Source organism: Lepisosteus platostomus, chromosome 9, assembly GCF_059453375.1.
Source record: "Lepisosteus platostomus isolate fLepPlt1 chromosome 9, fLepPlt1.hap1, whole genome shotgun sequence".
NCBI classification, from domain to species: domain Eukaryota; kingdom Metazoa; phylum Chordata; class Actinopteri; order Semionotiformes; family Lepisosteidae; genus Lepisosteus; species Lepisosteus platostomus.
In genome coordinates, this window is record NC_142619.1 from 24693002 (window position 1) to 24719007 (window position 26006).

Below are 26006 nucleotides of genomic sequence, written 5' to 3' on the forward strand. Positions count from 1 at the left end.
TAGGGACAGAAGGAGTCTAGTCAGTGGCTAAGATTTTGTTTTGCTTGTTGTATTTTTGGGTGGCTGTGTATTTTTCCCTGTGTCGTAAATAAAAAAGAGCTTTTGAAACCTTACAGCTGTATTTGTATGCGTCGGCTTTCCTGGACCTGCCAATCAAAGATCCTGTTACAACATGCTGAGTAGGGTGTCACATTGATAACAGAATGACCTTCTATTTATACTGTATATTTCTTTTTTTTCCTGCTTGGAACTTGTTTTATTTTGGTTTTAATCTACCCCATGTTAATCCCCCACTGCCTACATAACAATGCTAATCAAAACATGAAAAGGCCTGTCTCTGTGGAGAAAACTGAAAATTGTATACTTACAATCTTCAGGGTACACACATCTTCTTGTTACCTCATCAAAGATCATGCTCTTAGGACACCGTGGAAAGCAGCCTTCTACCCTGTGTGAAGAATCACAAGTGTTGTAAACACATTTTCAAAGTTTGACTCCCGTGTCTATTTTTGGCCTTTTTTGTAATCCAGCATTTATTTTTTCTGCACATTTTTACACACTCATTTTAAGCCATTTTAAACATGCTTGGCTGTACATGTATAATTCTTGTCATTAATTTAATTAAACGTTGCCTCATAGAGAACTTGAATCTATGGAAGAGCTGGCTTACATCTTACTGGCCAGAGTGATAGCACTACACACCGCTTACAACAAATACTTTCTATTTTTGCAAAAAGAGATATTAAAAATGAGTTTCAATATTGGTAGTTTTACTTACGGGGGAAGAAAACTGCAACTGGCAGCATCAGTATCACTGCATGTTTTAACACAAGGACTGGCACAGGGGTGGTACTTCCACTCACACATCATCCTGTATGGAATAACAAAACTGCTCTCTGAAAAAGAAAAGAGTAGATATCTATAACATGATACCCGAGCACATTTAAAATGCAGTTATTGCAAACCTTAAAAACTGTTAAAAACATTAATCAAAGCTGTCATTTTAATGCGATAAAGCACACAGCTTTCATATTATTCCTTATAATGTGCAAAGCATTTTTACATTATTTTGCCTTACTTTTGTATTCGATTTCTGCTGCCATATTCTCTGAGTGTTGGTTTGGTTAATACTTGTACTGTTTCTGTGGTTGATTCATTTAGAAGGTTTTCTTAACATGTTAAAAAGGTTTTGTATGAAGGATGGTGTTAGAAGACTCTTATGCTTAGTTTCATGAGGTTGTTTTCTATGAATATATGTATGTTGACACCACCTATGAAGCCAATGGCAGGATTTGTGCATCAGCAGCAATCCCAATATTTCAATACAACATACAAGATCTGGAAAATTTTCCAGGAACAGCTCTAAGTGTCAATCTTGAAAAAAGCATTTTTAGATGAAACATCAATATTGAGTAAATGTGTTTTTAGTGATTTCCATATATTAAACATTCAGTTAAGAAGTTGTAAAGTATAAATATTGTATTTAATGTATGTTATAAAGTATAATAATTTATTATTTTAAGCAGTGAATGTAAATTTACATTACTAAGTAACAATTTACTATGTACTACTACAGAAACAGAAAAGCTAAATTAATCGCTTTCAATTTAAATGGTTTCAACATTAGGGCGACACTGAATAATAAATTTGAGTCTTCTTTATAAAAACCAACAGTATTTTCCATACAGAAATGTTAGGTATATAGACTAGCTAGTTCCTTAGCAAAAAAAAAACAAATTTGGGTGGGCAGCTTTCTCATTTAAATTGAGTTCTTGCCTTATGATTGGATTGGTCACGCTCATGGTTTAAAATACCAGCGAACGAAGCCCTTGATTAGGGCACTTATGTCTGGATTGGGGTCTGGTGCCAGTGGCATGGTTGGCACCACCCCAGTTCATTCTGAGAGCAGTAGAGCTTAGAGAGATGGAATGAAGCTCATAGCTGACAGAGCATGGAGTGCTGCCAGTTCAGAGACAGGGATTAAGCTGTTCATCCAAAACAAATATTTCTTTCTTAACCCTGACTTCACTGTCCTCTCTTTAGATCCCGCATGACCATTGGTGCTGATCTCCAAAAATGCCACAGTAGCATTAGATTATTTAGGACAATGCCTGACCAGTTCCTTTTTGCAGACTTCTCATTTCCAAAAAGCTCATTGCCACGGCCTGTACGTATATCTCACACAAATGTTACAGGACATCAAGTTTAATTGTTTTATTCTTGACTAGATCAAGAAAATGCCCCCCTGCTGCAGCAAATCTAAATGGACTGCAGTATGATGGTCAGATGTACATTTCCAGTTAACCTCAAGTTAAAGTTTAGTTTTCTTAGTTGTTTCCTAATGTGAAACAACACAGATTTTCAAGATTTCAACTTTTCAAGAGTCAAGTGCAGTAAAGTGGTTAATATTTACCCTTGCAAGCTAAGATTTTCGAAAAAAAATAAAAATAATTCCTCATTCCATTTTCATCTAAGACTACATTGCACTACAGGAAAAACCGAATGTCAGATTCACTGAAATAGGCTTCCCTGCATCACAAACTTAGGTTTTTCCAAACAAAGCAAGAAACTGAGAGGATCAGAGACAGCTTCTAAGATTGATAAGCTGTTTTATGAAAAATTAGAAGGCAGGAATTCCAGCCAGATTAATTAAACCAGCATTCTTTAATAACCATAATAATAATTATATTAAAATTACTTGTTCATTCAATTTTTCAGTACTTTTGCACAACAGTGAGGTAAACGTCACATTACATGAGATACAGTGTCTGCAAAGGTATTCAGAACCTTGTACAGTTTTCACATTTTGTTGCTTTGAAACTTCCATTATGACATTCTGAAACAATGTCATGACTGCAACCTACTCCACACACTCAAAAAACAAAAAAGAAGAAATAATTAATATTAAAGAAAAACTGAAATGTCATGATAGCATGTGTATTCAAACTCTAATTGAATCCAGGTGGACAAGACCACCTTAACGACCCAGACAATTGTTGAGTGTGCAGTAAAAGTAGATCAGATGATTTCAGAATAAATACTCTATAAGATCCTTCAATCGGCTAGTGAATTTCAAGTAAAGATTCAAATATGAAAAACAAGGAGATTTCAAAATAAGGAATCTGGTTAGAGACCCCACTTGTAACAAATTCGCCCCTGCGCATAACAGGGATCTTGGCCCCCCAGGCTGATGAAGGTCTTCTTTAGCTCAGCTGGCAGGACCCCTGTTGAGCGACGCCCAGAGACCAGGTTCAATCCCATGCGGTGAGGGACAAACTGGGCCGGGAGCAGCGAGGGCACAGGCCTGAGAACTCGAATTCGTGACACCACTAAGATTCCTTGAAAGTCTCCTGCTGCACTGATTAAGATTTTATTCAGAATCTGTGTAAAGACTAAAACTGCTGTCTGTAAGTGATCCCCAAGAAACTTTAGAGTGATGGAGCAAACCTGCTAAAAAGAACACAAGTTCTTCTGCAAATCTGGTAGAGAACTACCCAAATAAACATGCATCTGTAATTACTGCCAAAGATGTTTCCACCAAAATACTAAGTTAATGCGTCTGGATACCTATGCAATTGATATTGTTAATTTTTTTCTCTTAAGCTTTATTCTGACATTCAAAACGTCAGTTTAAGCTTTCAGGTTTTGAAATAAATATTAAATTTGACAATGCTTAAAAAGGCCTGAATACATACTTTTGCAAAGCACTGTTGGAGGCTATAGTACAAACAGCAGATATAAAGTACAGTAATGCCGAATTTAGGGGCTTTTGTGCAAGAGCCCCATGTTAATGAAATCTGTGTAATTAAGAGCTAAAGACAAAAAAAGGATCATTCTGTAAATTGCAGTCAACACATCCTAACTTCTAAACAACAGCTGCAATGAAAATAAGGGAAACGGTTCTCTTCATATGAGGTCAAAGAAATGACTAACCCAAAACTGATAGCCAATAATCGAGCAGGAGCCACCATACATTTCAATGAAACGTGAAGAACAATTAAGAACAGCCCTCATTGAGACATTTACATTCTTTTAATTGAGATGGAAATTGAGTTATTCAAATTATACTGACCACAAACTTCCAAAATTCTCATTCCGTGGTGTAAAAATTATAATGCTTGTTATCTAAACTGTGCATGTTCTTTTCTTTCATACAATTTCAGTTTCAATCAATTTTATTCTTATATAGTGCCTTTGCATTAGTGCACTGTCAAGGCACTTTACATAAACTCTACATACAAAAATGCAAAGAAGCAGTCAAAAGAATAATACAACAACATACTCATAATAAATTGAACAGAAAGTCTTAAGTTAGGTACTGAAGGCCATCAAGAACAAGGAAGTCTTTAATGTGCTGTAAAGCCTATATCTGGACCACTGTACAAGGAAATTGAGTAAATGAGACTTGCTTACCTTCGACTGTAAAGCTGCTAATATGTTTGAACTCCTCAGCATAGTCATAGCCCACTGCTCTTATTTCTGTCCGGGTGAGAGTGAGAAAGAAGCCTTTCTCACTGTAGAGCTCGAAGGAGCTGTAGCCTGGGAGCCACAGGCCTTGGTGGTGGAAGAAAGTGGCTCTCCGTCGGAACTCCTCACCAGCGCTCCACTGCTCTAGCCGCAAAGTCCTGCTCTCCGAGATGCACAGGAAGTAGTTCGGTCTCTCGGCAGATTCAAACGAGACAATGGGGAGACCTTCAGGAGGACATGATCAATACATCTCAATAAAACTGCAAGTGTCAATCTTCTGTCAGCTAAACACTGATGTTTCACCAAGTTATTTGATGAACGTCTTATAATGTGACTTCCATTTTTACTTCAGCCTAAAACAAAACTTTTACGCCATGTATAAATTCCTCTACTCAAGTGTCCAACTGTCACTCCACCCATTTTCTAATTGCCTCTCCCACTTCAAGGTCACGGGGGAGCCAGAGCCTTTCCCAGCAAGCAACAGGCAAGGCTGGGTACACCCTGGACAAGAGCAGAGTTTATCACAGGGCAGATATACAGACAAAATCACAGGCACACACACATACCAGCAGCCAATTAACCCACTCATATTGTTTTGGACTGTGGGAGGAAACCCATACAAACTTCACGTATTTAGCACCCCAGGTCCTGAACAGAAGTCAGGTTCTCAGTCTGCAAGGCAGCAATGCTAACCACTGCCACCCTGTATCCAATTATATTATTATATATATTATAATATTGTGTAATAAATATAACTATGTTTTATGTGATTTAACCCATGTTGTGACGAACCCTTCAATCACATGATTTCATTCTCACTCCAAGGAATGAACACTGTAATTACACTTTTGTAATATACTAAACTACTACTCTGTGGATAATGTATTTATATTTGAAATGGTTCCAAATATGGGAAGACATTCTTGCAATGTTACTTTAGTTTTATTACGTCAGGGAAACATAAATGACATTTGTCTTTCTTTTTGACAAAGTTCCTTCATCTTTTGAACAGTTGGTAATGGTGGTTTTTCAAGGTTTCATTGGCACAAAAATACCTGAACAGCACTTTGACTGGCTTCCCTTTGCGATCATATCAGTTTATCAGTGTGATAATTGTTTTAGAATATGATAAAGACTCCAAATAACACAGCGTGTGTAACAGGAGGAGGCAGTCAGGCACGTTAATCCACACTTGGAGGCATAATGTTACCACAGGGAATTGTTGTGGCTGATGTACTGTACGTAACTATAGTGCAAAGTTGGAGGGTATTCTTTTATCAAATTAATACTTGCACAGAAACTGAATTGCTGAGCTACTTGCATATTCTCTACATGTCCAGTGTTATCCAGCCATCTGTGAAGGGTCATGGAAATTTAAAACTTGTCTTTATATCTGATACTGATCCCACACAGTAACAGATATGGAAGGTGACACCTGACTGGGGTCATACTGATTTAGAGAGAGGTTGTTTAGGTTTAGACAGAGGCCTTGATCTTAAAAACCTTGGAAAAAAAAATAAAACTGAATTTTCCTAAAGGCAGTTTCTTGGAAATGTACAAGGTACAAGGAATATAATTAGTCTTAAGTTTATGTCAATGTTTTTCTTGTGCCTCTTTAAGCATTTCATAGTTCCAGACAAAAGCCTTTCCTGACACGAGTCATGCAGGAGTAGCATTGCAAAATGAACTAATGAGAACTAATGAGTGGTCATCCCAGTAAAATGACACTACTAGAAAAGCACTTTTGAATTAACTATATAAGAGATCGGCAAATTACCATTCTTTTTTTCTTTTAGAACAAATTTTTTTTTTCAAATTTTAGAAAAAAAATGGATATGGATGTGCGTCAGTGAGCTTTGCTGCCTCATAGATCTTGGGTTCAATTTCAGTCTGGAGTGACTTCTGCACGGCCTTTGCACATTCTGCTTATGGGTGTTCGCCAGGTGCTCCAGTTTCCTCCCACAGTCCAAACACATGCTGTGCAGGTTAACTGGGTTCTCTAAGCTGTCCCCTATGTATGTACCCTGAAGGGGATTGGCGTCCTGGCTTGAGGGCATTGTTGGGTGGGTGAGGACCTGACTCGCTGAGACCCTCTATTGGCCTAAGTAGTTATTGAAAATGGATGGATGGAAGATAACTTTCATCAAGATCCTATTTACACCTTCTCATTGCTTATACAAAAATATAAATAAAACTGCTTAATGGAACTACTTTCACCTTCATGTGACAGCTCAGAAACATTGTGTAAACAGAATTTGTTGTGCTATAGATATTTACTGTATATGTCCAGTGGGTCTCTTAAGAACAGGTTTAAAAAGCTGGGTAAATATGTGGTTCCTACAGTCCAAAAAACAAAGAATCTTCTGCCATACATACTGAGACAGGTATTAGGTTAATCTGTAATATCTTGCAATGCAGACAGCATCTTTGAATGTTAGTAAATTAGCTGCTGAGAATACAAAGAAGAAATTCATAAAAAATTATACTTGCGTGAAAATCTGTCCTTATAAAGTCCTGCAGTTATCATGAAGTTAAACAGAACTGAGCCTTCAGCACTTATTTTAGGCAATGGAAAAACTTCACCACTGGTCAAGTTGGCCCCAAAAACCGTATCATTGTATGCAGAATTAAATAAAATATAAGGTCCTTCACCAAGCTCTGTAAACAATGAACAGTTTTGAGAATCATTTGAGGAATCACTTATCACAAAAAATTTAAAATGGCTAATAATGTAAAAAATATATTAATACACATATAAAAGTGGTAGAAAAAGCACTTCACTACTTTTTGCAAAACCTACAAACATTTAAAAACAGAAATGTATAAAAAGAAGCTGACACTTCTCATCTAAAATATGGAAATTTAATCTTGCAGAAAATAAATATTAAAAACATTTTAGAATACATCTGTAACAAACATGTTTAATATTAGGTTTATTCCATGCTGAAAAGAGAAGAAAGAAAACACAACGTTTTGTTCCTTACATCCTTATATCACTATATCTCACTATATCTTTTTTTACTTTTAACTCTTTACAAATAAACGTGTGCCTTGTGCTTGTTAGCAATTCATCTGCAACAACAGCACAATTTTATTTCTGAAACTTGTATACTCATTCTTTTAACTGTAGAAGGCTAATTACATCATATGTTCCCACACTGGAAAATCCTGGCATGTGGATAGCAGATGACGTTTAGATGTTAGTTGCCACTAACACAGGTTATCTATTCAACAAAGATCAATTGGAAAACTTGATTGAGAGACCTAGGAGACTTGCTGGATTGTAGAAGATTATACAAATGCAGATACTTAATGTTAACTGGGGATTTTCAACTGTCATTCACTTCAATATTACTTGATAGATACAGTGTATATTTCAAATAATAGCTTAATTTTTTAATGAATTCAAATAATTGTGACATACCTTGGTTGTAATATTCACAGTCAAAGGCTGCAAATTAATAAATCAGAGAATTACATATCCAGAAAGGCTGAGTATTCAATCCATTCATCACACATGAGGGATGTATTACAAATTGATTACAATGTGATCTACTCTAGAAATGCCCTTCAGGTTATTGTGCACTATTGAAAAATATGAATTGGAACAGTTTTATAAATCACAATAAATCTACCGTTTATATTAAGCACTCAGCTTAATGCATCCACGATATCACAGTTGCACTTTTAAACAACACTTTCTCATTTCAATACTGATATAACTCAGAATGCAACCTAATTACTTCACTAAATAAGTCAAGTGTATTTGTGGGTGCCCTCTTTTATATACAGATCAATGTGGTTAGTTAGAACAGAATTTGCCAGTGAAACAGTATATTGTCTTACAAAGAACAGCAGCCACAGGACAGACATGCCTTGTTATGGACAGGCTACTCACAGCACACAGTAGGAGACCTCCAATGAACAGCTACCCCCCGCTGACAGCACTTATGAGCATAGGCAGCTATGCTGGTGCACAGACACTCACAGTCTCCACCCCGGTTACAGTTACAGGTGTCAGTCAGGCAGTTTTTGTAGAACCATGTCACATCAACCTGGAAAACAAAACATCAACTTGTGCTTGTCGACCCTCAATACAGTGTTCCAAATCTTTGGCTTTCCAAACTAGTTTGAGATCTTGACCTAAAGAATCATATTACCATAATTTGGCCACCATTTGTTAGCCTAACTCTTACATTTACAGAACACGTCCAACTGTAATAAGTAGAAAAGAACATTGTTTAACTTTTTGCAAATTTTGTATAAAAATTAGTACGTAGACTTGCATACAAAAATTAGTTTGTTTTCATTTTTTGCTCAATAAGAGTGTTGAAACCTTTAGTGAGGCTGTTTTTCTCCCATGTTATTTTAATACCAACTGACATAATCCTCTGCCTTCTTTGGGAGCTGACAGAAGGGAAAGTGTTGGAATGCTCAATCAATCAATAGGACTTCAACGGGCTAAAGCTTGTAGTTATTCACAAAGTAAAAACTGTGGCAATACTACCATCTAGTGGTCAAGTGAATGTACGTCTAACCTGTTTAAAAATGTCATTTTACTTAGCTCCTATACTTGAGAAAATACTCTAAAATATTTTCTGAAATATAACATCTGTAGCAGGCTACCTACCACATTGTGACAGGCTGCAAATACATCACTGTATAAAACTGCACATTCTCTTTTGGCATATGGCTGCCTGCTCAGGTCTCCTTCACATGGTCTCTTCACAACAAATTCACTCGCACACTGAAAAAAAAAACATGAACTATTTAGCTCTTACATTTCGTGTTTTGAAAGTCCACCTTTCCAGCCCTGCTATCCAGTTTCTTATAGGTATCATATAGCAAACTTAAGAGCAAGTGAGCAAGCAAGAACTTTAATCTAGTGATGTCAGAAAGTAAGTACATGTTATCACTCCGGGGAGAAAAAACCCAATTAATCTGATTAAACTGTAAGGCCATAAAAAGAAACACATTGTTAAATTCATATCTAATAAAAGGTATCCCTAGGAGTCTGTGCGAAGCCTGTTGTTTGTATCAGTGGGTTGATTTGAAGTCTAGGGAACAAGATCTACCTGTACCTCACAGTTTACTCATGATAACACTAAATACTCAGGTTACAATGATGGCCAGCTAAAGAACATAAAATAGACTGCCCCTTTTTGTAAGAATTTTTAAGATGAACACAATTTGTCTGGACTGAGCAGCTCAGAAACTGAACTCCTGTATTACCTGATCTCTATGATAATCATGGTAAAAGACACTACTTTGCATGGAAGCATGATTAATAATAATACATCTTTTAATTATTTTTTATTCCAACAGCAAAACCAAAATGTGTGGTTTCCCAGCTTATTAATATCACCTTGTAACACATACACAGAATACACTGTATTTCTGTCCATTGTGGTTATTACCTGTCCAAGGGCCCAGCTGTCTCCAAAAGCCTGAGCATTGCTCACCTCCATGTTATTGGATGTAGTCATGTCATTTACTGTTATTTTGTCAAAATTACCACACATCCCAGTCAGCAGACCCTAAGGTTTAGGATAGAGCGTAAGTAGCAATAATAATAATAATAATAATAATAATAATAATAATAATAATTTTTACATGATATGCCCCAAATTATATGATAATGAAGCTACAAAAGCATACTCTGAGTATAGTTTATTTGGCTAAATAAGCTTTTTTAAATTTCTTTTTGCTAATATAGGACATTTTAAAATTCTGGTTAATGCATTTCAACTTGCTTCTGTTCCATTATTAAGGATAAGATTTACTCTAAACAAAGCCCACGAAGATGACTACTGAACTTGTAGAACTATTCATTTGGTGCCCTTCAAAATGTACAGTATGTTCTACAGTCTAGCAATATGTTTGTGGTCATGCAGCAGAATTCATCCATCCATTCTCTAACTACCTTATCCAATAAACCAGAGTACCTGAAGGAAACCCAAACGTTGGGAGAACATACAAACTCCACACAGACAGCACCAAAGGATTTGAACTCAAGGACCTAGAGCTATGAGGCAGTAATGCTTCCCACTGTACCACTGCAGCATCCTTAGAGCAATTAATACTTGCCGAACATTGCCAGGAATGTATTAATATTGGAGAGTCTATAAGTATTAATGACAGTAATTAATTCAGTGAAGGATATTTTCCACTCAGAGCAGTGGATGATTGTGCAAATTCTTTAAAGAAAGTCTTAACCTTAACCCTAACATATACCAAATCCAAAGGGTTAGGTTTCCCACAAAACATAGGCAATTTTTGATCGCATGACTGTGTTTTCGGTCGGGATGTCATAAATCACTGAACTGAGTTTTGTTAACTACACACATGTACAGGTATAAAGTGTTTTACCAGAAATTAGGGCTGCTGTTGATGCTCACCTTCCACTGAGGTCCTGCCTGAATGTGTACTGTGGTCTTCTTGTCCCACAGGATGGTGATCTCCTGTTTTGGGAAGTGAACCACTAAGTAGTAGCCAGCTTTCCACAACTGAAACTCGTAACCTTTCCCAATTACAGTAGATGAGCTCTGTAACACAAACATGCACAAAATACAGAAAGTGATGGAGAGAGGCCTCAAATATGAACATAAGATAGAAATGAGAGATGGCCATTAAACCCATTTAGGTTTCTGAGAGATTTTTGGTTTGATTAAATCAAGCACATCTGCTTCATCTAATGCCTTGTTTCAGACTCCTACAACTCTTTGTACAAAAAAAGCATCTCCTGTTCTCAGTTTTAAATGACCCTTCCTGTAGTGTTCAATAGTGTCCTTTTGTTCGTGTTTCACTGTTAATTCTGAAGTCCTTTAGGGTGACCTTGCCAGTGCCTTTGAGGGTTTTTAATACTTGAATTCTTCTCTGTTCAAGACTGAAAAGTTTCAGATCTTTCATTCTGTTTGTGGAAGACATTTCTTTCAGCCTGGGAGTATATCTGTTGGTTTTATTTTTGACGATTTCCAGAACAGCAATGTATTTTTGTTAAATGGTTATCACACCTACAGTATGACCACATTTCCCCCACACTGAATTTTTATAACTGATTTCCCATGTCAAATACAATATTGATGGGAAGATAGTGCCATATAAATTAATAATACAGCATCCTCAAGATATAATTGTGTGGTATCTAGTGTAATACTATATATTACACTGCACATTTGTAGAAATGATTCATGTATTGTTAATTAATTATAAAATAACAATAACATTCATGCACGGAGCAGTTTAAAAGTTTATTTTTGTCCTTTTGGTTTGTCTAGCTGTAACTTGTTATATACTACAAACTACAAAAATACACTGTCTACACTTGCATACTTTGCAGTGAAAGCCCTTTCAACAGAATTCAGGTCTTTTTTTGGGTTTATCCCTCTTTTCTCAAAATTGCTAAATCTATTGCTACATCTAACAAGTGCATGACACTTAAGAGGTACTGACCGGTTTTCCTGAGTTGTCACTGAAATAGATCTTTGTGAGTCCAACATAAATCACCAGGTATTTCATACAAATTATTCTGCTTTCATAGCAATCCTTATTTTGAGTTGTTATGGAGACTTCTGTGCCATTGATACTCTGGAATCATTTTAGAAGACAATAATATTACTCTTAATTACTGTCAGACATACCACCTGTTTTAGCTAAAAAAGTCATTATACATGGTGTGACAAAATAATAATTAATAACTAAATAATTATACAGTGCCTTTTATGAAGATCCCTGGATAGAACACACTAGCAAGACAAGAAATGTGTATAGTCTAGAAAGAATTGTACATTTATTTCGAAACATGTTTCAACTATCCCAAAAAAAGCTAAAGAAATTCAGTTTAATGGGGACAATAAACACTACCTATATACGCTTGATGTACTGTATACATTAAACAAACATTATCCAATTAAATTAGTTACTCAATTTAATTTATTTTGTAACTTTTTGAAGAGAAATTAATTCTACAACAAAATACACTGATTTTGGAAGCATTAATGATGCATTCTTTAAAGCTGAAATTTCCCAGTACTGTCTTAAGTGATGTTTTGTTTCTGTCATCTGTGTACAACGTCACATGTGCCTTGTTAGTGCATAATGATATTATCAGTGATGATTACTGGCATTCCTGCAGATCTGTCTGGTCTTCTGGGAACCCCTGGCCTTTAAAGCCAAGTATTCAGTAGAAACAAGAGGCTATTCTTGGGCCGTTGTCATGAAAAGAATACATGCTTACTTAAAAATAAATTGATTTAACAGCCTCCGGCCATAAAGCAATGGATGTATGTTGTTCTGCTAAAACCAATTCACCTGTTCAATTGCATCCCAGACTTTTCTTCATAATGTACATATAATATATTTGAAAATGCACTTTAAAAACACTCTTATGGTGCCACCGAAGGTCTGGGAATAAAGGAAGCAGCAAACTGATTGGAACAAGTTCGCCTTTGTTTGGTATGTTGACTTTGCCCTGTTTATCCAATGGATTTGACATTTCATTGGATTACATTACAGCAATCCTGTTCTAATTAAAAATGCCTCTGATTTTCCCAAGATTAGGGCTTTGAAAATGTGCACATATCTGTTTTCCAGTGATTCAATCTACCCTGCCGAGAACTGCTTTGAGGTATCAAGAGTGTAGAGCTCACCACAGTGCTGGATGCCCTGACTGCTTGCTTTACATTCAGAGCACTGAATAAAAACTTAATTTTAACCATCAAGAAACTGACAAATACACAACTCACTTATGCTTACACACAATGCCTTTAAGAATGCTGCATGTGTGACTGTTTAATCAAGCAAGTGCCAAGAATCCACCAGTTACTCTTGACTACAAGGTACCTCAGTTATTTTGTTTTGCTTTCCAACTTTCCCAAGAAAACAGGCTTTCAGACTAATAGTCTAATAGACTAATAATCTCTGAACAATAATAAAGGAGTGGAAAAAAATAATTTCTTAACCACCATATTTTCTTACAATGTGCCCTTTATTGTACATCCTGTTTTCTGCAAAATTAAAATAATGGGAAAAGAGCTATAGACATCTGGGTTTTCTAAATATATTAACAATTAAATTACTGCAGTTAATGTCTAACTGTAGAAAAATGTTATATTCTGGAACATCAGTACTTCTACGTCACGCTATAGAACTGGTAACAACTTAGTTGTATGTTTAATACTACAATTCTGTACAGCTTAGTTTTATCATGTGACAAAATAACTTTATAGGGTACACAAATGTGCAATACAAAACAAATTATTAGTATATGTATATTCCACCTGCCATAATCTTTAAGTCAGAGCGATAAAAACAGTAAAAAGATTTTAAATTACACATCATTTTGTTTGTGTAGGAAAGCCTACCTTCACTAAATAGACCTGGCAATCGCTGACATAATCATATTCCAGCCCATCAAAAGTGTGGTAATGGCGGTCACTGTAAACAGTGCAAACTGATGGGCAGGGATAGTAGGTGCAGTTAAAATACCCTCGATGGCAAACACTGGAAACAAGACAAAGAATTTCCCAGTTTAGTTAGAGACAAGCTGCTGTACTTATTCCAGCTCTTATTTAAACAAATTTCAAACATCATAAAAAAACAATGTAGATTTCAACAAAACCTTTATCAGACTACATATAATTCTGGGGGCATTTCTGTATGGATTTCTTAAAAATTACTTTTTAACAAATGCATACACAAATATATTGGTAACATAATATGAAATTAAAATATATTTATAATATAATATATATATATATCGCATAACCCTGAAATGACATGTTATACACTACATTTGCAACAATCACATAATATTTCACACAGAATCTAAGGAGTTTTTAAATTAAGTGGTGGAAAAATGATATTGTCCTGGGAAGAACAAAAGAAGTGTGCCTTTATAGACAAAAAAAACCGAAGCTCAGAAAATGAAGTTACTGAATGATAACTATTTCTTGTGCTCCGTCACAAGTCTTTTCTTGATGAGTTCTATGACTCAAGGTGACCTCCAAACTTGAATGTGGAAAAACACCAAACTCAAAAAGCAAGGAACAAAGCCAACATCGAATAATTGTGTCTAGTTGGAATGTTAAAGTTCATACCAAAAGAGGCATGTTGAAGTTTCATTTTTCACTGATACCAGGGTTTGTTTCTGTCATTCCTTGTTCATTACAATCAGGAAAATATAGCTATATTCTGCAATAAATACAAACTATTTCTCTGGAACATATTCACAATAACCACATGCATAAAAGCAAGTTAAATATAATTTAATGCAAGGGATATTATTCTATAAATTACTAACTACTAATTGTGAAAATAAGTATGGGTACACTTTCCTCCAGAAACACTATGACTATTTGTAATTTTGTTAGTAGTTGAAGTCCACCTAATGACAAACAGATATATATATATATCCATTTTTTTATTTTCTATTCATTACTTTCTGTTACAGTAAGTTTGCACATACCATTTATAACAAGGTGTGGCCACTATTTCTCCTGGTAAATACTCTTGTCCTAGCCAGGCACACGGACAATTTTCTGGAAAATAGCACTCTTGTTTGTGCCTCACCAACCTTTAAAGAAAAAAAGGCAACAGAGAACAAAAGGCATTTCTGCTGACCTAATTCAACGAAGTCGGTTTGCTCACTAGTTTTACCACTCTGTAAAACAAAATTTGTATGTACAGTGATTATTTTCAGCAAACATATTTTTAGAGACACTTAATTGAGCAATATTTTTAGATTTAAGTTAAAACTGGCCCAGCAATGTAAAACTTGCTATTATTTTCTTTCCATCTCATCAGCAATTATAAATTCATTACCCCAGTAACACATGATATTTGTTCCATACTCAATCTATTCCAATCTAAACACTAACAGAATAAAGTAAACAGGTAAAATGAAAGAAAAAAAGGAAACATCATCATTGCATAAGGATTCAAACCATTTGTTGTGGCAAACCTCAATTAATTTAAATGCACAAAATAACATTAACAAACCACATACTGTAGTTGAGTGGCCTCTGTGTGCAATAATAGTGGATCCAAGGATTAAAAAGACACTTGTCTCTATGAAGTACCTTGGTCAGGCAGTGAATTTCAAACAAAGACTCAACCATTAAGAGCCTTTCATAGCAAGTCTGGGATAATGTTTAAAAAATCATATCAGGAGAAAGATACAAACAATATTGAGCTTCTGAATATCCCTGTGAGCACAGTCCACTCAAGAAATGGAAAGTGCATTGTACCACCCAGAAACTGCCTGTATCAGGTTGGCAATTTACACTGAGCAGTAGGGCAAGGAAATATCTGCCAATGTGAGGCTAACGACAATAATTGGAAGGAGCTATAGTTCAATAAGTAAGAGGATAAATACGCATCGGTCATCAATATCCCTGTCACTTTACAAAGTTAACCTGTGAGGCTGAGTGGAAAATCCATCTCATCAATCTGGACCTTTCCAAGCATTATGTTTGGCACAACCAAAAAAAGCAGCACCCACAGTCAGTATTGTGGTGGCTGCTTCATACTACAAAGACACTTCCCCTCAGCAGGCAGGACTGGAAAGCTTATTAGGACAGAGAAAAGTACATGCCAATCTTAGATGAAAACAGACTAAATAGACTGCTGAAGACTTCAAACTCGTGTGATAATTCACCTTTCAGCAGGACAATAATCCAAAGCACAAGGCCGAAGCTACACTGAACTCGCATAAGAATAAGGAAGTGAATGTCCTTGAGTGGCCCAGTCAAAGCCCTGACTTGAATCCTATAAAGAATTTGCGGAAAGACTTGAAAACTTCTGTCCATAAGCGAAAGCAAGTAACTTGAGAGAGGTTGAGCTAGTCTGCCAAGAAGAATGGGCCAAACCTACACCAGACCAGTGTGCAAAGCTAATAGAGACTGACCCAAAAAGACTAATTCCTGACAAAGTCACTTCAAATTTCAGGTCTGAATACTTATGCCATCAATATATGCATTTTGTCTCTATTTTCTGTGGACATTTACTGTAACTTACTGTACCTACCCCCTAGAAGTCTTCAGTGTGAGAATTCTAGTATTGAACTTCAGATGGCATAAATGTGTATAATTTTGTAATTTCACAAAATGGAACAGCTTAGGAAGGGTCTGAATATTTTTAAGGTACATAGTAAGTATGTATATATGCGTAATAGCATTATATATTCAATGAGGTTTCACTTGTTCATTATTTTCTTAAAATGTTTAAAAATGCCTCATCAAATGAAAAGAAAATGAAAGAGAAAACATTTCACTATAATGCCTGTAAACTACTTACATTTTGATAATACTTCATATATATTATATTGAAGTATTGTAGAATTTAAAAATATTTGAAAAAGGATTGCTTATAGACTGCTTTCTTAAGACACTACAACACAAACACATTTAAAAATATTTAACATTAAACAAGTGTCCTGCATTCACAAAGCATTAATTTCCTGGAGGCTATAATGAAACACAAAAGACACTAATTTTAATAAAGAATGACTACAGCTTCACAGCTTTTAAGCTGAGAGGGCATATAAAACCATGACAAATAAGTATTGGAACCTAAAGTACAGTATACAACCTGTGCTGTGGACTGTGATTTAAATTTAATTTGCATTGCATTCCCTTTAAAAGTTAGATCAATAGTATTATGCTTTCATAAACCCTTTAAGGATCAGGACACTATATTAAAGAAACCAGATTCCATCTACAGTACATTTGGCATCATTTGCATGACTATCTTTTCATTTCCACTGAATTTCTGAATACATCAGAACTGTGACTGCTTCATGTCAGGCAATCAAGCTGGCGACTGACTGAAACTGCTCTATGCCTGCATAGCTAGCACCTACCCTGGTGGACACCCGCAGCCTGGCACACAGGGTGTCATGGGCGGGCAGGTGAGGTTCATCATCAGGTTGCGACACGTCAGTTCGCATGCGATGCCAGTGCGGGGCTGTCCAGGCTGGTGCTCCCTGCAGTTGAAATATGTCTTTCCTGGAGGACACTCTCCTGGCTCCGGATCTGCAACAACCAGCGCCTTCAATTCACCTTATACAACCCTTTCTCACAGTTCACTATACTGTACCCACAGTTCCTTATACAAACCGTTCTCACAGTTCTTTATACTGTACCCACAGGTCTTTATACTGTACCCACAGGTCTTTATACAACCCTTTCTCACAGTTCATTATACTGTACCTACAGGTCTTTATACAACCCTTTCTCACAGTTCATTATACTGTACCCACAGGTCTTTATACAGCCCTTTCTCACAGTTGAGAATACTGCTTGGACATCAGTGCCTTTTTTGTTTGCCTTTTGCAACTATTAACAAAACAATAAATAAATCTATAAGATGGACAAATAAATCTTAAAATACACCTCATATTCCACATTATTTGTAATATTTTTATATCAATGCACAGCCATTCATTTATTAATTTTTATTCTTATCGTTGTCCTAAAGCCATACTAGCATTGTCATGTCAGGTGGATTCAAATTCATGGAGTCTTAGGTTCTGAACACTTCTCAGGGGTAAAACAATAGTGCTACAGTACATGTGTACAATAGCGAAATAAAAACTTAAGGGAAAACATTACCCGGTTCTTGAGGTGCACATTCCATCCGGCCATTTCTGCAGAGGCTGTTGATTTAAAGAGTTCTGGCTTACTTTTTTCTATTACAGCATCTTGCAGACAAGTGTGAGGCTCAACAGAATTGAACACATGACATCGCAATTATCCCATCCATCCATTTTTAGAAAATCCCTTATCCCCAGTAAGAGACATGGCAATTCAGAGTTCATCCCAGAAACACATGGTGCTAACATATACCGTAAATGGCATCATAACAATTCTAAGAAAATGAGAAAATGAACTAGGTCTGTAAACATTAGGAGTCAATTTTCTTTTGCACAGCATACTAAACTTCAGTGATTAAAATAATGGGCTGAAAACGTATTCTCAACCATCAATAATTCTCAAATTATTAAATAATATGATGCCTCTATGAAACAATGACAGAAAGTTCAATAATATAGAATACAATTCAAGATTAGACAGGTGGGATGAAGCCAGTAAAATCATATTTTAGACATGAAGAACATTAATTACCAGGGGCCGGATGCACTGAAAGAAACTTCTCCAGGCTGGTACACGGAGCCCATGAAGTAGCAGTGGCATTGGGAACTGCAAGCAAAAAGAAGTATTATGCTTCTGCTCTGTTCTATTAAAACGTATTCCACTGCTATGCAATTTGCTTTGTAATTTTAATAATTTTGTTCACCGTTTATTCCAAAGAAATGGTTAGATAAAATGATCATGACACTGTATGCTGTCAGGAATGGTAAATGCCTGTACCGTTTTTACATAAAGTGCTGTTAGAAGAAAAAAAAATTGAAATACAGGCATAATATGATCATATTCTTTTTGATTCCATTGTTTTTTTAACCATTTTTTAACGTTTTTAAAGTCTTCAAAAGGCCTCGTCATCATAGATCCTTACAAAACAAATGAAAAAATAAACTTTACACACTGCAACAGAGGGTTATCAACTAAATCCAACAGTGTTTTACAAAACCTACCAGTGTACCCTCTACTTCAGCAATGAGCATGCTTGACAAACCACTGATCGGAGCACATGCCTCCTGTCAGCAGTATACATCCTTGGGCCCCACTGTCATGGTGACATCCCCTTAAAAGATGTCATCATTGACTACTGTTCATATCACATGAGGAGGGCGACTCTGTGGAAGCTGTAGATGCCTACACTGTGACACAGCGCTGCCGGATGTCATCGTAGTATGCCCCTTCAGAGCAGTTGCAGCCCTCTGCGCAGTCTTCATCACAGTGGTCATCGCTAGAGAGGGACTGGCATGTCTTTCCACAAGTCGACGTGCAGGTGTGATACTGCATTCCACCCAGGCACACCATACCTGCATGCAGAACATTGCACCAAAGATAGAGAGATTCCTGTTTGCCCAATGTAACAACAGTTACGGTCCACTGTTCAAAAACAAAGGTGCTTGCGTATATCTATGCAACTTGTCGTGAATGCATCCATCTTTTTCTTTTTAAATATTGCCCTTCATGAAGTATTATTCATTTGAACATCTCCAGATTGCTGTAACAGACTAAAGTACTAATAATATACAGTGATATGGAAGTAATATAATTAAAACTTCTGTTAAAAGAATAGATTCAGTTTTGACAGTTCATCCTAACCAGTGAAAACCTGAGTCCCTCCTACAGGGCAGCAGATTATTATAATAATCAATAACCAATGGTATTTGTATAGTTCCCAATATATGCTGTTCATTACAAAAAATCTCAAAGCTCCATTAATGCACCGGCAGCTTCCTACACATTAGATCAGACAGATCACACAGACGTGACAGATTTCAGCAGTTGAATTAACAGGTAAGTTTAGGGAGGCCAGATTGTATAAGATCAGAGTAGAGCTTACCCAGGTGTCCAAGAACAACACCACTACTGTTTTGAAAAGTGTCATGGGACCCTTGAAAACAATTAAACGTCTCATCTGCAGGACAGCAACTCTTACTGCACATGTTCATCTTGCTGCAGCAGATCGAATAGTAAAACCTCATGTGCCACCAACTCCACCTGCAGTAACAAGCTGGTTGTCTTTTGATTTCCACCCTCCCAGTATTGACCAGGGACGAGTTCTGGCTACAAGGTGGGAATGCTACTGCTGGAGCTAAACATCAGTCTTGAAAGCTGTTTGATCACAAGCCATTGAATTCTTCATTAGAAACCAAATCAGTTTTCCCTGAACAATGGTTAACATGAAATCAATTGATGAAAAACTAATAGGAGTTTAAGAAATATAGATTGTGTCCTCAAAGTTTAACAGTAACGTACAAACAGTACAAAATTAAACAGTAGATCACTTTTAGTTATTTCACTTTGTGAAAAAGGGTTCAGAAGTGGTAAGCCACAATCCACAATTTGTGCCTTTTTTCCAGCTGTTTCACTTACCACATTCAGAGACGTGTGCTCTAAATTTGATGACAACCTTGTGCTTGGCGCAGACATACGCGTAGTGTGCAAGAGCAGTGCACAGGCAGTTACTCCCACATCTGCAGGCTTGGAATCGGCACTGCTGGAAATAGATGCTGGGACTGACGTAGGAGTGACATGGGGCGAACAGGTCTTCGTTGATGAAGTCACACTGCGAGGCATAGAAAACTACAACACACACAGCTATTAGAAAGCCTTCTAAGAGCTTAAGATTTTAACATTAAGCCACTTTCTCTTAAAACATCTGTCAAATAAACTCAATATTAAAAATGTTTGTAATATACAGTAAATTATTTTCTCCAGCAAATGGGGGCAACAGTTCTTCTGTGAAAGAGCAACTACTTATTCCAAAGAGACATATTCCCCTAGTACAATTAAAAATGTACCATTTTGCTGGTTCATTTCACAAGGATCAATGATGGGAATATTAACTGGGCTTGTACAAGCAGACGAGACCTTCCATGCATTGATGTGAAGTTGAGGAGTACCCTCAATCATTCCTGATGGTGATCTGAAACAGTTTAAAATACAAGTTATGTTTAACAGCAATTCACATACTGTATTTGACAATGCTTGTATTGTGAAAGAACATTAAAGAATATTAAAGAACATTAGAACATAAGACAGTTACAAATCGGGGCTTTTACACTTAATAGGCATTTGATCTCAAGAATCAGGACATCAGTTTCAGTAACATGGCTGCATAGCTCTACAACATCTTGATTTTTTTTTATTTTAAATACACTCAAAAAAGCATAAAACACACATTCACACATTCTCATCATTAATAGTGCGCTGAGATTTAGTACAGACCCTGAAGACCTCTGGATGAAATAATAATCATCTAGTATACTAGATATACTGTATATATAGTTTAAATTATCATTGTTTTTAAGTGTTTGGCCACTGCAAATGTGAGTCACTTAAAAAACCAGTCGGATTACGAACAAGATCGAATTCAGCCATAAGTATGGTATTATACACTGGTGGGAAAAACATAAAGCAAATGCCAGATGGACCTACAGATTTTCTTAAGACAATCAAATACTATGTGAATCCAAGAGGAATTTATGAAGAGCTGTTGAAGGAGAATGACAAAGACATTGATATGAATAGTGTCCAAGACATGCCAGGAGATGATTCAGTAAAGAGGCACTTTGACTCCTCATTACAGCTTTCAAAATGCTCTTTTAGATCTGGAGGATTGTCCATTGCTTAAATTTTGCTCCAATCAACACGATTAATCATAGAATGATTTTTGCTGGCAATTCAAACATTTTACATGCGATTATGAAGAAATTGCTTAACATTTTCAGAATGTAGGTGTTGGAGCTTATTTGTTCCGCTCTATTTCTTAATATCTCTTTTACTTTCAGTCGATCATTGCTTCTCTTAAATATTGAATGTATTTCACTAAATAAAGCAATAAATAATAGTCACAACAGAAAAGACTTCCAGTATAAAGTCACAATACTAATAGAGACACTACAGGAAACTCACAAAGCTTTAAATCGCAATTGAAACTCTAGAATTTCTTGCTAGAAGGAGGCATCTTTTAAAACACAAAACATCAAAGACCATTTTCAGAATATTTACCTCAAAGTTATTTAGCTCATCAAGTTTCAATTTAAATATGTTATATGCTTCAAAAATGCTTTTAAAAATATGTGGACTACAACTTAGTTTTGTGCCCCTGTATCTTTTTATTACTAATCTAAAACATTAGTTCAACCAGTTGCATTTTCAAATAGTAGATATAATGTGTCCTTTAAAAATACAACTACTGATGAACTAATATTAGGAGGAATTGTAAAAATCAATATTATAGGTTTGTCATTAAGCAATTTATAATTCTCTTTGGTCAAAGTCTTTTCACAACAACTCAATATAAACAATGTATGAGTAGCCAATATAAAATGTAGATAATCAATCAATTTACCAATCAAATCTCACTGACTCATCATCAGGTGTTTCTTATCATTAAAATCATTTGTTCAAAAGGTTGTCTTTTGCACTACAAGGCTCACCTTACTAGTACCACGTTTCTGTAAAATGGAGGCATACTATTGAGTGGCAAACATTGTATAAATACACTTATCAACCTTAAATACACTTATCACTTATCAGTTGATACACAGTGATAACCAAGTTGTACAAATAACACACAGCGAAGAGAAAGTGCTTCAAACTATGGGGGGCGACTATGATTTTCTATATAAGTGTAAGCAATTATTATAATTATTACATATTGACCTGCTTTGTAAAAAACAAAATATTCTGAGGAATTTCAGAAAACATCTGTTCAGCCTAACATGCCAGATAAATGACAATATTTATCTTTGCAGAATTATGAGAGAGTCTTTATTACATTTTCCATTAACTAAATTAGGATTTTCATGGTAAGAATTAGCTAAGGCAATTAGTCATTTCTTACCAACAGAACATACTTTCCAAGCATCAACTCAAAACCATGATTAACACCAAATCATAATCGTTGATGCAGTAGACTGATCACACAAAATAATGTCAAACAATCATTGTTCTCACACTTTTGGAATGACATTATAGTTGCTCAGGATGAAAACCACACAAACTGTGCTCAGAGCGCAAAGGGACTTACAGGAAATCATCTCTTAAATTCCCATTGAAGGTGCCGCACAGACCCACTGTCCCACCCTTCCAGCTACTGTCAAGCACCACGTACAGCCTCCCCCCACTCCTGTCAAACTGGATCCGTAACCCGAAGCTGGTCTTCAGCTGTGTGAACAGGGCGGTCAACTTCCGTATCTCGATGGTATCTGCACAAGAAAACAGACAAATTGGTCTTTTTTTGTTATTACATAAAAAATCATGATTCAGAATACGGCTGCAAAAAGGCTGATTGCTTTCTGCCTCTACATGTAACTCTTAATTAAAAAGTTGAAAACAGATTATCTCTAGAGTGATGGTCCTTTCAATAACAATCCATCTTCTAAACACTGTATCCAATACAGGATCAAAGAGGAGCCAGGGGCTCGGCCAACAAGCAACAGGCACAAGGCAGGATACACCCTGGAAAGGACAGCAGTGCATTGCAGGGCAGGCAGAGACACACACTCACACCAGGGCCAATTCCCCCAGAAGCCAATTAACCTCCCAGTATGTCTTAGGACTGTGGAAGAAAACAAAAGCACCCAGAGAAAACCCACAGAGAACATACAAACTCCACAAAGGAATTGAACCCAGGGCCTTCACACTGCTAGGCAGATATGCTAACCACTGCGCCATCTTCCTTTCAGCACGTGTCGTTTTAATAAATATCATTATAACTATTACACCAAAATGAATTGTTAAAATAATACAAAGGCTGAATGAGAGAAAGGGAGACTGGGAAGCTGGGAGGTTCACCTTCAGTTTTTCATGTTATGACATCACACAGAAAAAATGAAAAATGACCTTTTGTGGTCATTTTGGTCTTCTGGGATATGTTCCAGTTTTTTCTGAGTCCAACAATAATCCATTCTGCTTGCTATGTGGCAAAGTCAATTGACATTTTAATCTCTTTACTTGTACAATGGGGATTTTCCAGAAAACACCCAACATCATGGAAATGAAGGGGAAATTCTGAAATGGTGTACACACACAGAAAGTATCCATGGCTGAAAACTGGTAGGGATGTAGAATTATAGGGATCTTTGCCAAACACTGTCCATAGATTTTACCAAGGCAAGATTGGGTGGGCAAACACAGTGATCACATGCTTCCTCCACACAGATATAAGCTGTAATCCTACATCTCTACCTGCTTTCAGCCAATCAAGCCTGGGGTACTGGAGCTCTGAGGTAGCAGTACCAACTGCAAGCTACTGTGTTGCCCCAATTCTCAAAAATAAAACATTATCCAATCATTTTCTGTGGCTTTTTACCATAATAAACATGACTATTTTGCATTTTTTGCAGTTTTTTTTCCCAAACCACATGAGCTGTAGCCACAACATGCAATTTCTCAAATTTTCCCAATAACTTACTCTTCTGCAGCATTCTAACTCTTTCATTTTTTGTCTCTTCTTACTGATCCAAGCTTACATTTATTTTATGAACTGTTTTCTGTTTCTGTATCTTTTTGTATTCAGGTTTCAAAACCATGTTAATACAGACAGCACTCCTTGGTTGAAGATCTTTCTTATACAGCAGAAAGACATTTCTCCTTTAAGAACACTTCTTTTCCAAAATAATTCATTATCCAAAAGCACTTCAATGCTCTTCACTTTTAAGAAAACGATTGTGTTTTTTTTATATATTAATCGGTCTGCATCCACATAATTGTGGGCTCTTTTAATGTCATTTACGAAACAAGAGCAAAGCACAATCTAATATACAGTACTGTTAAACACACCAAGTGTTACACAATAACATTCCTGCCCAAGAATCAGACAGCTAAGACAGAAGCACCGTGCAATAAGGATTTGACCACATCAGTAGCAGGACTCCAAGTCTTTGCTATCTCTCCCTGGTACCATGGATCTGCATGGCAGAGAGCTCCATTCAAAAGATATCAAAATGGGGCAGGATCCAGGGATGTCTGAGGGAATGTGGTGTCTCTTCATAGTGTGCCAACATTTGTTCAGCAGCAGTGAGACCAGCCAAGCAAATGTGTTGCTGCCATCGCATGAGGCCAAGACTTCAGTTATCACTTAACGAGAGAAGTAGGGGAGAGCCAGACACCCATTTGTAAAATGTAATATCTATACATTCCCAGAACACATGAAGAAGGTGCTCCTTGAAGAGAGCATACACTGTACAATATGCATACAGTATTTACTTTTGGAACACCTCATTTTTTAAAAATCACACATTTTAAACTTCTGACCTCTCAAGGATGATGTGTTTTCCTCAGAGTGATGAATAACAGATTATTATTACTCTAACAGCATTTTCTGCAGTTACTGCAGGGTACTGGAGACACAGTGATCCATAAAGGATGAAGCCACAGCAGTATCTTACCATCGGAGTAGGGCAGGTTTGCAGCCTGATTAACTCCAACTAGAATCTCGCCTTCTCTGGTGAGAGTCACTTGCCTGTTCACATCTTCATCTACCACCAGTGTTATAGACTGTATGCAAGAGTATTCCAGAGACTACGAAACAAGCAAAATAGCGTGAAAGGAAAGAAAAATATCACATTTATCAGGTTTTTGCTCCTTAAAGTGAAAAGTCTTCCCCTATTTTAGTTTTGAAGAAACAGCAGAACAGCAGCAGTTTTTAAGAAACAGCAGAAATTAAAAGACACCATAAATACTGTATATGACATTAATGACATTCTAAGCAGTCTGACTCTGATTCCCTGCATTTACATCACATGGAGTTTGTAACACATCTTAGTTTTACATGATATATGATAGTTCAGAATCTTATATAGTGTTAAATACACCTCAGGCTCAATTAAAGCTTTCACCTTTCCTTAAACAGTTAAAATACACATTTTGGAGGCAAAAGAGATACAGAATTATTCA

At 36.4% G+C, this 26006-nt stretch overlaps 1 protein-coding gene across 3 annotated transcripts in view; it reads right to left on the reverse strand.

The window, feature by feature from the left end:
• Positions 1 to 26006, reverse strand: part of otogl (otogelin-like) — a 77321-nt gene that overhangs the window by 22589 nt on the left and 28726 nt on the right. For 2 of the 3 annotated variants that reach the window (XM_088647256.1, XM_088647255.1), the window contains 20 exons: positions 25499 to 25631; positions 23137 to 23314; positions 20903 to 21027; positions 20475 to 20684; positions 19246 to 19411; positions 18591 to 18665; positions 18078 to 18121; positions 17327 to 17498; positions 14933 to 15040; positions 13830 to 13968; positions 11920 to 12054; positions 10866 to 11012; positions 9885 to 10004; positions 9098 to 9214; positions 8366 to 8522; positions 7892 to 7918; positions 6958 to 7125; positions 4414 to 4692; positions 779 to 896; positions 369 to 448 (listed from right to left, as the gene is read on the reverse strand). In XM_088647256.1, coding sequence (XP_088503382.1) covers positions 369 to 448; positions 779 to 896; positions 4414 to 4692; positions 6958 to 7125; positions 7892 to 7918; positions 8366 to 8522; positions 9098 to 9214; positions 9885 to 10004; positions 10866 to 11012; positions 11920 to 12054; positions 13830 to 13968; positions 14933 to 15040; positions 17327 to 17498; positions 18078 to 18121; positions 18591 to 18665; positions 19246 to 19411; positions 20475 to 20684; positions 20903 to 21027; positions 23137 to 23314; positions 25499 to 25631 — 2698 coding nt within the window. The remainder of the gene's footprint in view (positions 1 to 368; positions 449 to 778; positions 897 to 4413; positions 4693 to 6957; positions 7126 to 7891; positions 7919 to 8365; positions 8523 to 9097; positions 9215 to 9884; positions 10005 to 10865; positions 11013 to 11919; positions 12055 to 13829; positions 13969 to 14932; positions 15041 to 17326; positions 17499 to 18077; positions 18122 to 18590; positions 18666 to 19245; positions 19412 to 20474; positions 20685 to 20902; positions 21028 to 23136; positions 23315 to 25498; positions 25632 to 26006) is intronic. The other variant, XM_088647257.1, reaches the window with a different exon arrangement.